The sequence below is a fragment of the Purpureocillium takamizusanense genome, chromosome 4 (genome assembly GCF_022605165.1).
Source record: "Purpureocillium takamizusanense chromosome 4, complete sequence".
NCBI lineage: Eukaryota > Fungi > Ascomycota > Sordariomycetes > Hypocreales > Ophiocordycipitaceae > Purpureocillium > Purpureocillium takamizusanense.
Window position 1 is genome coordinate 2,939,967 of NC_063071.1, and position 14,820 is coordinate 2,954,786.

Genomic DNA, 14,820 nt, shown 5'->3' on the forward strand with positions numbered 1-14,820 from the left:
GCACCAACCGGCGACACCTCCTCCTCCTCCATCTACCTCCTCCATCTACCTCCTTCTCCTCCACCCATCCATCCATCTCGGCGCCACCACCCTTCCGAGGAGATCTCGTCTCCCCCGTCTCCGCTATCTGCCCGCCTGCCCATGCACTCACCAGGGTCACCACCACCATCACCACCACCACCTACCGACTAAACTCCCTGCCTACGAGCCCTACACCGCATACCTAGTACTACAGCATCATCGCCCTCCTCAACAACTGCCGAAGCTGCCCACGCGCCGCCGCCTACTATACCCCAACCCAACCCAACCCAACCCGACCTAACCACCTGCCTGCCCCCCCCCTTCCCACCGCCCAACCTGAACTGAACCTGCCCACCCCGTGACCGCGCCCCCATGCGGGGGGGCCATCAAATCTTCATCCCCGCACCTCCATCTCCATCTTCACCTTTCACCGACGCCCAGCCATCCAGCCAGCCACTTCCCAACGGCTCCAATGCGGGCCAGTGGGCGGAGGGCGCGCGCTGTGCTGTACGTACTGTACTAACTCCTGGTCCCCCCAAGGCGGTTGGTTCGTCCACGGCCATGTGCCCCGTCGTTTCTTTTCTTTTTCTCCAAGCCACCAGAATCTACATACAGTACGCATCTACGAAGTAGTATGTACACGCACTTGCATTGTATCTACCCACTTCGTTATGCAAAGTGCTGCACTGCATGTCACGTCATGTATGCGAGCTATCCTAGTGCCCACGTTTGAGACATACATGCTTTCACGAGTGCGCCGCAGACATGTGCCTAGGGGTGGGGGGTGTGCAGCCACCACATCGCCATCTACTGCATACGAAGTCCATGCCACCACGAGCCTCGACATCCTCACCAGTACTCGACACCCTCACCGGTACTCGACATCCAGCGGTACTCGACATCCAGCGGTGAGCAACGATCGCCAAGGTTTCCTTTCCTTCCTCTCATCAGTCTCACACCACATACATCACTACGCATCACCACACATCACCACACATCAAATCACATCCAATCAGTCAAATCACATCAATCACGTCTCGCGCCCCAAAGTACAGCCAATTATCGTGTCATCTCTTTTGCATGCATGCATGTATGTGTGTCTGAGTGCGCGCGTGCTCGTGCTCCCGTTATCCTACCAAAAAGCAGACAAAACGCTCCCAAAAAACAATAAACGTCAGTCAACCGCCCGTTATGCCGTAGCATCCCATCATCCATGAGCCAATCGATGCATTTGATCCTTCCCTTCCCAGTCCCATGCCCAAACCAATCCATCCCCGCCCAGCCTTGACATGACAGTTCCCAACCCCGTCCCGTCGTCCTCGCCGTGGCCTTTTGCAAAAACAAGAGCAAGCAGGCCAGGCCGGCAAGTCTCCAAGACAAATGTGTGAAAAGGCGTCATTACAATAATGTGTTTTTTTACCCGACCGCCGCCGCCGCCCCGCCGCCGTCGCTCGAGCCCATTTTCCCCAGGCCGTGATGAGAGAAACAGCCGTAGCCGTGCCACAACGCGCAAAGGAAAGTGAAAAATAACAGAAAACGGGGGCAAAAGACCCCGATGCAAAGGCTCCATGCCGCCTCTTCAATGCAACGAGAGCGCACAATCTGCATCCCCATCCGGTAAACGCCTGCCGTAAAAGACTTGTCCTGAACCAGCAATGCTAAACAGCTCGAAACACGAAAAAATTCAATGCTCCTGTGTCGTAAGAGGGTTTTTGTTTGTTGTAGGGCACGGTTGTGCCCCCCCTGCGTGATTTCGTTTGGTCGTCCCAAAGTCCCAAGTTTCGATGGTGCCGCGGCTCACAAAGCCATCAGACGCTCCATCTATCGTTCTTCGCCGCGCTCCTAGCCGCGAATCGCCGTCGCCGACTGCGATTCCGTGGTCCAGGGAAACCGATCCGGCATCTGTGCGCTGTGATACGACACGTCGCTCGCGGGCGTCCCAGCTCCAGAAGCCAGCGCCGAGGGCGTGGCCATGGTCGAAGAGCTCCTCGTCGCCGACGCGGATCGATGCTCGCTCGGCCCCAGGTTGACTAGATTCTGCATCGCTGTTGGCGCAGGTACCGACACCGCCATCAGAGAAGGAAAGTACGGGTTCGAGCTGCCGCCGAGTCGGATCGAGTGGTGGGCGGCTGTCGGCTCGACGCGAGCGGTGGTGCCCTCGGTCGACTTGTTTGCCTCGCTTGCTGCCCCCGCGGTTCCATCATACGACCCGTTCTTGAGCGTCCCGTCCTTCATGGTGGGACTCGATTTGGAAGAGCCAAACTGTGCCGCTCTTCCGTTAGTTCAAATGTTTTCCTTTCTAACGGCTATTGCGCGTCACGATCCTCAGGGGGGGCGGGACGTCGTCACGTCGACAGAGGGGAGGAGGTTGAGAGTGGAACGGGGCTATGCCGTCGCGGGGGACTCTGTGAGGCTAAAGTGCAGCCCGGGGGTACGTACAAAGCAGTATTTGTTGACGAGTTCCTCGTACGACGCGCTGGCGAGACTCGGGGTCGGCGACAGAGATCCGTTGGGGGTGTGGTCGCTGCTCGAGCTCGGCGATGCGCCAGCAGCCGCCGCCGCCGCCGATGATAATTGGGAGACGCCCGACGAAGAGGACGAGGGCTCGAAGCCGCCACGGACGTTTGGCTTCATATACAGCGCGTCCTTGTCTTTGCCGGCGGCAGCCCCCGCCGCTGCGTCCTTGGCCACCTGCATGGCGGCGCTGAGCGAGGCGCCAAAGTCATATCGGTTGGAGAAGGCGACGCCGCTGGGCGACGTCAGGTTCGTGGCGATGTTGTCGCTGGCCAGGTTGGCCGTCGACTTGGTCTTGAGCCGTAGGGGGCCCGACTCGCCGAGGTACTCGTGGATGGGCTGGTCAAAGGCGAGCTTGTTGGGCTCGCTGCCAAAGGCGTCCAGGGACACGGGCACCGACACGGGCCGCAGCGCGCTCGACGGCAGGTTGTTATTAGGCCTGCGGTTGCTGCTGCGCGGCAGGCCGTTGTTGTTGCTGTTGGCAGGCCGGGACGCAGCGCCCCCGAAGTTGTTCTTACCGTTCTGCGGCAGGTGCTTCTTCCTGAAGTCGACCTGGAAGTTTGTCGAGCCGTTGTTGTCCCAAAACTCGTGCCCGTTGACCGCGTAGCGCACGCAGAAGAAGAGAGTCTTGGACTCGAGGTTGGCCATGTCGGAGAGCTTGATGGTGAAGGTGAAGCGGTCGTAGGGCACCGGCGCCTCCCGGGGTCGGATATCGTGGCTGTACTCGGCGGCCACCTCGGACACCGTCTTCCAGTAGTCGAGCGTGAAGCGGCACGTCACTTGTTTGTGGAAGGCCAGGTTGGCCACGGCGATGGAGCCGAGCAGTGACTTTTGATCGCTCGACAGCCACACCTTTTCTAGCCTGACGGGCATCGCCTTGCGGTGGTGCGAGTCATGTGGGAAGTTGGTCGTGACGAGCTCCCACTCAAACGGCGGCGAGCGAGCGCCCCCCGACTTGCCGTTACCGGGGAAGGGATACTCGCCATCGCTCTCATAATTCTCCACGGGCGACGACCCCGCGCTGACGGCCAGAGGACGGTCGACCTGCAGGAAATGCCGTACGTGCTCCAGATGGGAGTCAAAGTGAACGGCCTTGGAGAAGATGGGGGTTCCGGGCATGCTCGTCGGCCGCCGGTGATGAGAGGCACGCAGCGCGGGCCGTACGAGCTCTCCAGACTTTTTCCGGACCATCTGCGGCTTATACTTGAGGTCCTCATCCGAGTCCTCCTCGGAGCCCAGGACCGAGTTATCGGCGGATCGGGGGGTAGTGATGGTGGACTCGGTGGCAGAGCGCACGTGGCCGAGCTTGCGGCCGACCTTGGGGAGGTTGCTGATGGCGCTCGTGCTCAAGCACAAGCGCACGCCTTTGGGCTCAGGCTCCGTTTCTTGCTTGGCATTGTTGGACGGCGGCGGCGGTGGCGACGTCGCGGGCAGGGGGATTTGGCTGACGGCGTTGCGCAAGTCCTTGAGCGTGGCTCGGTCCCGTCCCACAATCTCGATGAGCTCTTCGTCGTCGCTCCCGGACGTGGCGGATTCGGGCGGGGAGACGATGGCCCCCTTGGGGATGAGTTGCCTCCCGTCCATGGGCGGCGGTGGTGATTGCCGCACGCTCCCTCCTAGGCTGCTCCCGTTCACGACGACGCCCTTCTTCATCGTCGTCGTCGTTGTCGTTGTGATGGGCTCTGTTTGGACATTCTCGAGGCTGGTGACGGAGGGGGTGCGGCGGTGCTTATTGAGGTACGAGGCAGATCGGGGGAGTGACGGCCTGGAAGGCCCAGACTGGAACGATGAGCGACGGCTCACATCAGGGGACGCGGAGGCTGAAGAAGCGGGTGACCGATGTGACGGCGGCGTATAAGGCATCCCAAACGCGGGGCCGGCCTATAACTATAGTGTAGAGAGAGAGGGTGGGAGAGATGAAAGGAGGGGTGAGGGCGAGTTTCGTGTTTTGCGGTGGTGAGGAAAAGGTTGTAGGTAGGTGACGGGTCGGCGCGAGCGACAAGCTACAAGACTTGGCTCGGGGATGGAATCATAGGTGGTCGTCGGGGGTTATGAAGACTGCGCGGTAGGTAGGTAGGTAGGGACGAAGCGGGTGCGAACCTGCTGCTGAGGTAGTGTATTGTTAGCCGCATAACCATGCAGGGGACGACTGCGGACGAGAGCAAGGCAAGGCAGGGGGGAAGAAGAGTGTCTTGCACGCGGCCGCATGGCGGCGCTGGGCGGTGCAAGGAGGATGTTGAGAAGGACGCGTAGAGAAAGGCCCGCCAGATGGCGAAAGCCGTGAGCACATCATGCGTCACAAAATCCGTGGTCATAAGGGGCGCAAGGACAGAAAAACAAAAGACTGTGTATGGCACATACCTTGAGGGGAACGACGAGGCAGGAGGAGGCTGTCAAGGGAATCGATCGATCCAGATGCAGCGGCGGCTCGTCACGCAAGGCGGACTCGGGCAATATTCCAGCAACCGAGACAGAAACCAAGCGGAAGGCGGCAAGAGCGTATGTATTAATCCAATCCAGCCCCCAAGAAGCGAAAACCCCCGGAGAAGGCGAGAGAGAGGCGGGACGCGGAAGGTGCCGTCTCAAAAAGGCTCGTCGTATCGCGGGTCGGGATAGGCGGAACGTTGTCGTTCGATGGATGACTAGGTAGGTAAGGAAAAAAAAATGCACGACGTCACTGCTGGCGTGTGTGCTGGCCGATAAGACACGGGTCAGATCCGCCGTGAACCGTGCCTTTTGATAGAGGGGACGGATGAGGGGAGCTGTTCGAGTCAACAGCCCGCCTATGCTTTCGTGTCGAGAGAGGAAAGCCTCGATCTCGTGAATTGGATAGATTTCTCTGGAGAGAGAGAGGGAGGGATGGAGAGAGAGATTCGCTGGGGGGGTGGGCAACAGCAAGAAGCAGGAAGACATAGCCCCCGGGGCGGCGGCGGCGGGGAGCGGGTTGATTTTGTTGCACTTCGGAGGCGACGGCGGCGGCGGCGGCGGCGTTGGAACGACTGAGATGGCACACACACACACACACACACACACACACACACCACCTAGCCATCTAGCCTAGCGCCGCAGCCTCAGTGCAACGGCAGGCACTCACTTCCACTGTAGGAACGAACTGCCAGGACCCAAGCAGCGCTAGATCTCGCTGCCAGCGCGACCGGGGGGGGAGGGGGGTGGCCAAGGATCTGGATGGAGGGGAGGGGAGGGGGTGGTGGTGTGGTGTGTGTGGTCTGGATGGACGGACGGACAGCAGCTCGATGGGACCGTGGAGGGAGGTCCGGGCTCGGCATGGCCTGCCCGGATCGGATTTGCAAGCAAGCAAGCAACAAGTTGGTTCTTGTGTTGTACAGTAATGTGCCGTGCTGATGATGCTATCAGCGGCTCAGCGAGGCGAAGCGAGCCTATCTGTGTCTTTCTGCTTAGCCTTGTCTCCGGATTCCTTTTTTGCCTTTACCGCTCGCAGTCATTCTTTTTTCCTTCTTTTCCACAAAAACGAGATCCATCCAACGGCGCTGCGAACTAAACGTTAGTTAGTACCTGAGGGGGAGGACGACGCCGACGCCGACGACGACGAAAAGACGACGCTTTGGGGGTAGCGGGGGGTGGTGGTGGCGGCGATGGCCACTGGGGGGGCGCACTTTGAGACGAACCTCAGACGCGGACAGGCTTTGGGGCTGGGGGAGAGAAATCACAGCAGCGGCGCCTGGACGCACGCCATGGAGGGGGAAAACGAATTGGGGGGCGCGCGGCCAGGCCGCCGAGCAGCCAGGTCAGGGGGGAGGGCAGGGGATGGGGATGGGGAATGCGTTGCGCCATGCCGCGCAGACACGACAGACAGGACCACACGGCAGCAGCAGCAGCAGATCTGTATGTGTGTGTGTGTGCGCGAGTGTATGTTGAGGCGCTTGTTGGAGAGGTCTGGATCTAGCGTTCGCTGTGGCTCAATGGCTGCAAGCCCAGCCTTGGGGGTGTCGTTTTGGTGGAGCCCGCCGCCGCCGTGAAAAAAAAAGTACGTAGTACTATCGTCGATCGAGGGGTGGAGGAGGAGCAGCGGCGGCTTGGAAGGTGAGCGGGGAGAGCGAAGGGGTGTGTGTGCGTGTGTCTGTGAGAGAGAGGGGGATAGACGAGCGAGGTGTGCGTGGGTGGGTGTTGGTGGTGCAATCATAAGGGGGGGGGTTAGTAGGGAGGGAGGGGCAAGAAAAAAGAGGCTTGCAGACGGCGGGTGGGTGGCCTGTTGGATGGCTCGATGGCTTGCCCGCCAAGGCGACAATGCAAGACAGGGCCCTGGGCCTGGCATGGCATGGCATGGCATGGCGGCATGGGCATGGGCACGGCGGTTTGTACTACGTGCTATGTACGAGTGTCTCCGCGGCATCGCAACGCGTCCCCAAAACGGCTCGCACAGCAGAGACGAGAGTGAGCGACGGGGACGGAGGAGGAGGAGACAGAGGAGACAGAGGAGGAGGAGGAGGAGGAGGAGGAGGAGGAGAGGGCGAGCCACAGACAGACAGACAGACAGACATCGACTCCGCCTCACGCCTGCCTGCCTGCCTGCCTGCCTGTCTTCCTCCTTCTGTCTGGGCTGCAGCAGGCCACAGCAGCGACCGCAGCAGCATCATGGCCAACGAGGGCGGGGGAGGGAGGAGGGGGACGAAGCTATCGACACTGGTCCGCTGCGTTGCCGGCGGTCTGTCCGCCCCTCCCCCCTTCCCCCGTCACGTCAGGTCACGTCAGGTCACGTCACCTGCCGGTGGCGATGGGTTTTGCGTGCCGATACATACAATGTAAATGTATGCACTCCATGTAATGCACGCGTGTATGTACGTACATTGCTTCATATATACATGATCTATCGACTAAGATGCGAAAAGCAACCCAGCCAGACATTTGATGGGCGGGTTGGTTGGTTGGATGAGAGCGAGCCCAGTCAGTCAGTTCACCTCAGTGCCGGACCTCCGGATGAGGCGGCGGCGGCGGCGGCGGCGGCCGGCCGGCCCTGAGTAGGTACCTTGGTAGCAGTATATTAGCCTTTTCTGCCCCCGTTGCGACCGGTTCCGCGCTCCGTCCGAGACGCCGAGCCTCGCATTTCCGCTTGCCGCCGATACCAGGTGATGTGATGTGATGTCTGGTCCATGTCCATGTTCATGTCCATGTCCAATGTTCATGTCCAATGTCCATGTCTTGTGCCGTCGATGTTTGGAGGGGGAAGCATCCATCATCCATGTGGCACAACAAAGTAACCATGTACATGGGTACGGAGTACTAAATGCTTCGAAACAAAAGAAGAAGCTTCCGTCACTTCACCTCCTCCTCACCGGGGGCAGCGGCGGATCCCGTCAGCCCGTCAAGGTCAAGAGGGGGGGTGATGTGGTGGCATGGGTGAGGAGGCAGGCAGGCATTCATTCAGCGCGCGACGCCACAACACAATGAATGAGGGGCACAACATCGCTCGCTGATAAACCCCCGTGTCCGGATGCCTGCCCGTCGTCGTCGTGGACTACAGGTAACTAATAAGCAGACCTTGTTGGCCCCGGTCACGCCCAAGCAAGTCCCGCATCTGCTGCCGCTGCTGCTGCTGCTCGCGGCGGTGCCAGGTCCGTGCTGCGGCGGTGGCTGAACGCTTTTTCTCAACAACGTGCAGCGACGCGCGTGCGCACGTCCAAATGGTTCGTGATGGTATCACCAGCGAGGCGCCCAACAGCAGTAGAAGCAGCAGCAGCAGCAAGCAACAACATCAGCCACCCGCAGCCATCGGGTCGATTTTGTGGCGCACTCACTCCAATCCTCCACCCGAGCATCTGCGGGCACATAAGTGCCGCTGAGAAATACAACAGTACAGTGATTACAGTACGAAGAGAGAGCGAGCGAGCGAGAGAAAGAGATCAACGTCCAGGGGCTTCGTACGTGTGGCCCATGCATCGCCAAGAACGGCGCACACGCCACGAGGCTTCTGCCGCGCGCCGCCGTTGCTCTTTTGCGGGCATCGATTCATCAGCAAGCTCACCAATCCGTCGTCTCGGAGGTGTCCCTCCCATGCAGCCAGCAGTCTCGTTTTTTTCTTGCATTCCACGCCCCAACAAGGTCCGAACGCCCTACGGCTTGGCTGGCCGGCTGGCTGGCAGCAACCAACCAACCGCCTCACGACCTGCTGAGCGCGGAAAAACTTTTCGACATGTCGGGATAGCCAACAGGGTGCACGTCATGAACTGTTTTCCCTCGTCGAAGCAGGCGGGCAACGAGAAGTCAATTCATCGACCGCATGGCTTTTACAATATGGTGCAGTTTCTTGTACTACTACAAAGGGAGAGATCGCTCCGGAAAGTCCCAAAGGGGCTGGGGCCGTCGAACGCAACTAGCGCGGCGCCGCCTTTGCCGGCTGGGGAGCAGACTTTTTTTTTGGGGGGGGGTTAAACTAAATGGATTGCTCACCGACAAGACGAGACGAGATCAAGGCATGGGAGATTTGTTGGTCGTATCATGCAGTGAAGGATCATCGGACACGGCAATGCGTAGTAGGTGGTGATGAAGGCGCATCCGTACAAGCATCGTCACCGTGGTCCGCCGCGCTAGGATCATCCCTCCCTGGCCATCCGGAAGCGAGCAGGCAGAACGTACTGTATGTACGGAGTACTAGCCACGGTTGAATGATTGCTGCCGCTACGTACGTACTACAGCGACCAACGGGAGGACCAGCCCCCCTGTCAGAGCCGGGGGTGAGCCCACGAGGCCTTCACAAGTGCTCACAGAATTCGAGCGAGCTCTCGCTTGCTGGCGCGCAAGGCCCGCAAGCCCACTCGTCGATGACGTATCGACGATTTTGGTTCTCCTGCCAGCCCCAAGCACGCACAGGGATGTGAAACGCAAGACAGACCAGCAGCAACAGCAATTGAAGAAGATGAAGCCGCGATGAAGCGCCTACGCGGGCAGCACCGCTCGCGACGTAGTGTTGAGACGAGCCGAGCCCTAGCAACGTCCAGACCGGTCCTTCGGGGAAGGAAAAGAAAAAAGCAACCACGCAAATCTAAGCGCCTTCGGTCTACAGACACTGCGACGAGCGGCGGCGCGCCGAAAGCGACGGTCCATCAAACTTGTTGGCCCGGGCGCGCGGGCGGCGAGGCGAGAGTCAGCGCCGGTAAAAGCCTGGCGCCTACTACTTTTTCTGGTCGTACCGAGGGGCCGGGGCTCGTTGCGCCACCGGCAGCCGCCTGTCCACCATCTATCTGTATGGATGGCTTAGCTTATCGCTGACTCTTATTACAATACATCACCGTATTACCACGGTCCTCGGCCACGACTGACTGATGCTGCTGCGGCTGGGATGCTGGGCTCTCGGACTGCAATGTTCCGGGGGTCATTGGACGTGACAGGGAGGATGGCATGGATGAATGAATGGATACGCATGACATGGTCTCTCTGTCACCGAGGTGTGCCATGTCTAGTGGCAACAGTCGACATGGGGGATTTCGCCCATCGTCGATGTGTGTGTCTGTGGTACAGTGCTATGGCGTTTCTGAACCAACCATGCACTTTGCGGGATGCGTTATCTGAAACCCCCAAAAATTGCGTGGGAGGAGGAGGAGGAGGAACCTGAGCCTCGTGTCGCGGGGCATCATCATCTCCAATCTTTAGAGCGAGCGCCCGCCCGCATGCCGTCGCGATGGGACGTTATTGGAGCCTCCACATGATCCGCATCCGTCCACCGACTTTTGTTTGTTTGCCTCTCCGCACTCCCCTTCTTTTTCTTTTTTTGTTTCCCCAGACGGAGAGAGCACAATCAAGTCTCTGTCTCCAGATCCCACCCTGACTTGCGTGAGTGCTTACAGTAGTAGTACTACTACTACGTAGTGCCCACACCGATGGGGAAGAAAATTTTGGCATCCATCGATCCACCTCTCCATCCATCCTATCGCTCCCGCCCGTCTGTCCCCAAGAGTAAGGCTCGACCCGCCACGGCGGAGCACCGCGCGGGCGCCAACGTCGGTTCGGCGGCGGCGGCGGCAGCGCGACGCTTGCTCCACTCCCTCACTTTCTGGGAGCCGCCGCCGCTGCCAGAGATAAGAGATGGATGGAGCCCCCAATCCACCCCCGGCAGGCTGATGGGTCAGGGTTGGTGGTGTTACAGCCTCCTCCTTGTCTCTGGGAAAAACTGGTGGGGGCTCCGAGACATCGACGGCTAGACTGGGGCTTGCTTGCTTGCGCCGCTCAGATTGTGCTAATAAAATTGTAAATCTCACTGCGTACGTATCGAGACTAACTGACTGACTGACTGACTGACTGAATGAGGGAGTGCGCACTCGCCGGAGATGGGTTGATGGCGCCTTCAACACCCCACGCTATGCCATCCGCAGCAGCATCGCATGGTGCCCTGCGTGTTGCGACGCTGTGGCTTTTGCCGCGATGAAGACGTTGTATCATGCCCCTCCTCTGACTGACTCCCCGATTACTACGAGCGGAGCAACTCACCGGATGGATGCTATAAGCTTAGCGAGCACGGCAAGCCTCAACACCAAGGCCGGAACTCTGGGGCAACTCACAGCCCCAGGGCCTAGCAGCAACATGGACGGCCAGAATGAGCGAGCAGCCGTTTGACCCCCATCTTCTACTAATTACTTGACTACTACTACTAACTCATCTACTACTTACCCACAGCTGCCCGTGTCCCTGATCGCCAGACTCTGTCGTCTGTCGACTGCGGGTTCGGTAACTCCACTTCGTGTAGTACTTGGTGTAAACGTGAAGGTAGTATCAGCAGCCTGGACCAGCCGCAGCCATGGGTTTCTCGACGGCGACAGAGTCGCGCGACCGCGTGCATATCCGTACATACATACAGTATACATGCAACGACCTCATCTGGCAACCGCGCAACTTTCACCCAAACCAGTGGATGGATGAGCTGCACGCCAGGCGTCGCCCAACTGCCCACTCGACGTGCACATTGCATATACGTACTCGGGCGTTCGTACATACAGTGCATACATGCGGAGCAGAAAAAGCTGTTGTAGAACAAGCGCCGCTCGCTCTCCTCCATGGTTTCCCATCGGCATACACCCCCTCTCTTTCCTTCCTGTGCCAGCAGATGCAGCGTCGAAGCTGGCAGCAGCAATCTACCCGTGTCGGCCCCATGTCGTTCCCGCGCCGCCACCGACGCCGCCGGCAGATGGCAGGTCATCAGCGGTTCGGGGGGACCCAACGACTGACTGCTTCTGCTGGCCCAACCGCTTGCCTCCGTTGGCCGGCCGTGGCAATGATGAATGGATGGATGGACCAGACGAGGGATGGGAGGCTCTGACCGCCAGTGTACAAGCTTCGTCCTTGTCTCTCTCATTTCGTACCAAGTTACTACTGTAGGTTGTGCTGCTGCCCTGCGGCAGAGAGATTACGGGGCCGAGTTGTCGTCGTTCTTGGGCGTGGGGGGAGGGGCATCCCTCACACCATCTTGATGTCGTTTCTGCATGACCAGTGGCGATTCGCATCCCCAACGACTTCCAACAAAGTGCTGTTCGTGTGTGTTGCCGCAGACGCGCCGCCGCCGCCGCCACCGTTGATGGGAATGGGACCTTTCGGCTCGGCGCCGCACCTCCAATGATAACTAAATAACTAATGGCCATCCCATCCTATCTATCCACTCGCTCTCCGCGCGCGCGTCGAGAACCACCCATCCACCCACCCCATCATCAATTACCCTTGTGGGACCCTGTCACTGTGAAGATACTTGGGGCAGTCAGTTACTAGTTGGTCGAGGATGCAAGCAAGCTGCTTCGAGCGAACAGCCACGGGTACGTGCGTGCAGCTCGGTGGAGCAGCAGCATCAACCAAGCAGGGTTTCGCGGGAGCTGCTGTTGTTGGGGCACGCCTTGAAACGCCAATCCAGTCCCCTGCAGCATGCAAAGTGATCAGTGTGCTGTTGCTGTTGCTGAGCTGTGCGAGTACGACGAGCACGGTTGCTGCTGCTACTTCGCACGTACATACATGCAGCAGCAGCAACAGCAGCAACAGCAGCAGCAGCCTTGTTGCTCTTCGAAAGGGAGGAAAACCCATCGCACTGCCGTGTTCTTGCGATTCTGCGTGGGAGTGAGAGCGTGATCCCGCCGGCAGGACTCGCGCTTACATTCTCCCTCCCTGCTGCCGATGAGCCCCCTCCCCACCGGCTCGGGACATTCGTCCATGTAAGAACTAACGTATATACTACGGACGTACAATGCGGATGATGTGAAAATAGCAGCACACTGCGAAGAGCAACGCGCAGACATTGCCGCTCCGGCGCTTGTGCCTGATCGACCGACCGCCCGAGGCCGCTCTCGCGCCATGACTTGCTACTACGTACTTTCGGCCGATGCTGTTTGGGACGGGTGCTCTCTCTCGAATGCCAGCTAGCGTCGCATCGTCGTAGCGCCGGAGTAGTGCATGCGTGCTGAGAGAGGGGGGGAGACGGAGCTCGCGAGACCCAAAAGGCCCCTCCTCCTTGTTCCGCTTCATGCCCTCTTGTCCTATTGTCCTCCACCTCAAGGTGGCAGCTCGCCCGTGATGCTGCCGCCATGCAGCGCCTCGCGTCGCACAGCAGCCCGTGTTCTGTCGACCCCCTCATGTTCCAAGGTACGCATGGCGGCGGCCCAGCCAGCCAGCAAGTCCAAGCCAGTTCAGCAGGTTCATGTGGTAGTGACTGCATGGCAGGCAACGGCGGTGGTGGTGGCGGCGACGCGGCTTTGTGGTTGGGAAATGGGGAGTGGATGGGAAAAGAATCCTCGACAACACCATCACGGCGCAGTAGTCGCGCATCTCGATGATTGGTGCTGTCTGCGAGCCATGATTGGCCCGCTCGAGTTTCTCCTGCGATCAGGTCTCGTCGTTCCGTTCCAACCTTTACCCCCCTGTTGCGGCTTTGCGTCTAGGCTGCACGAACTAGCAGGGGGGGGCTGCCTTGGCTGCATGGCTTGCATCTTGGAATCCACACCGACGAGGCAGCGCAGAGCCCAGGGGGAGGGGGGTGGGATGAAGAGGAAGAAGCGAGTAACCGTTGAGTGGGTTTTGCTGGCTGCTGTTTGGCCTGGCATGACATGGCATGGGTGATTTTCTTTCTTGACACTCGATGCTGTGGATCCGGCAGGGGCAGCCGTCACCGAGCTTGGACATGAATTTGTTAGCCGTTGTTGAGACTACATACTAACTTACTACTAACAACATCCGACTATGCGGCTGAGATGCCCGTTGGTGATAGTAGATGTTTGCTCCGGGGTCGAAGAAGAGACGAGACATTGACCGCAATTCTCACAGCCATTGAGGCCCAAATGTTGTGCGGCACACGCGTCGAACAAGAAAGACGGCACAAGGTACAGTGCCTTCCTAATCACAGGAACTGTATGTATGAAGACGTTGACTGTTGATGCGATTCGCTGGACTGGACATTGTCCGACAACGGACGCATATGTCTTCGCCACTGGGGGGGACCGATTTGCATTGGCGTTGGGATGGCAAGCTGCAGCCACGCCAACATATTTTTAATTTTTCTTGGATTCCTTCACGAATCGCATTGAGCACCAGCGGCGCTGTTTCCATGGTCGCGAGGGAACCAAAGACTTGAACACACACAGGAAGAGGTACAGTACAGTACTGCATATTGTGTTCGTGACAGACTCAACTCGCGGGCAACAGCAGCCCACGGCTAAAGTCTCCGGCGCGACACCAAGGAAGACGCCTTGTTGGACACCAACCCACCAACCACACATCCTACCCACGTCACCCATCCATCCATCCCCCTTCTTGCTTTGGTGCCTCCTGTTGTGCTTTGCCGGCAGCGGCCGCCGGCCGGCCCCACCTCACGATGTCTGTCGTGCGTGTGCCGCTCGCTGCACCGCAGTAGCAGGTCACGAAGCTAAGATGCCATGCGGCCCGCCGCCGCCCCAGCTGCTGCTACTGCTCCTGCTGCTGACCTTGCCTCGTCGTGGCGCCTCTACCACTAGCGTCAGGTCTGAGAGAGGCTTGGCGGGCCTGGCTTTCTACGAGCAGCTGAACGAAACAAGGGCGCGTTGCTACCCTTTCCCAGCAGATTCACCCCCTCCAGCCATGAACCAACCGGCCGCCCGCATGGCTGGAGGCGATGTCTGAGCGGCGTCTGTGCTAGGGACACAAGGGGCTTGTTGCCGAGCCGATACGATTTATCCGAGTGCAGTAGTATGTCACAGTACGAAGCTTGTATGTATGCAGAGCGTGCAGCAATCCATCACTCTACCATTGAAGCCGCCCCCGTTCGCCGGGTCGACCGTCGACCGCGGCGTGATGGCGCAACGCGCA

General features: G+C 59.3%; 1 protein-coding gene across 2 annotated transcripts; it reads right to left on the reverse strand.

Annotated features, from left to right (window-relative positions):
- Window positions 1-1,848: 1,848 nt before the first annotated feature.
- Window positions 1,849-5,576, reverse strand: GAC1 (protein phosphatase regulator gac1). Of its 2 annotated transcripts, none has more exons than XM_047986847.1 (2): window positions 4,897-5,576; window positions 1,849-4,641 (listed from the first exon to the last, which is right to left on the reverse strand). In XM_047986847.1, the coding sequence occupies exon 2, from the start codon at window positions 4,396-4,398 to the stop codon at window positions 2,407-2,409; it is 1,992 nt and encodes a 663-aa protein (XP_047842830.1). In that variant the 5' UTR covers window positions 4,399-4,641; window positions 4,897-5,576; the 3' UTR covers window positions 1,849-2,406. The 2 variants fall into 2 exon arrangements, with proteins under 2 accessions (XP_047842830.1, XP_047842831.1); XM_047986848.1 differs by having other exon boundaries at window positions 1,849-2,283; window positions 2,461-5,576.
- Window positions 5,577-14,820: the final 9,244 nt, after the last annotated feature.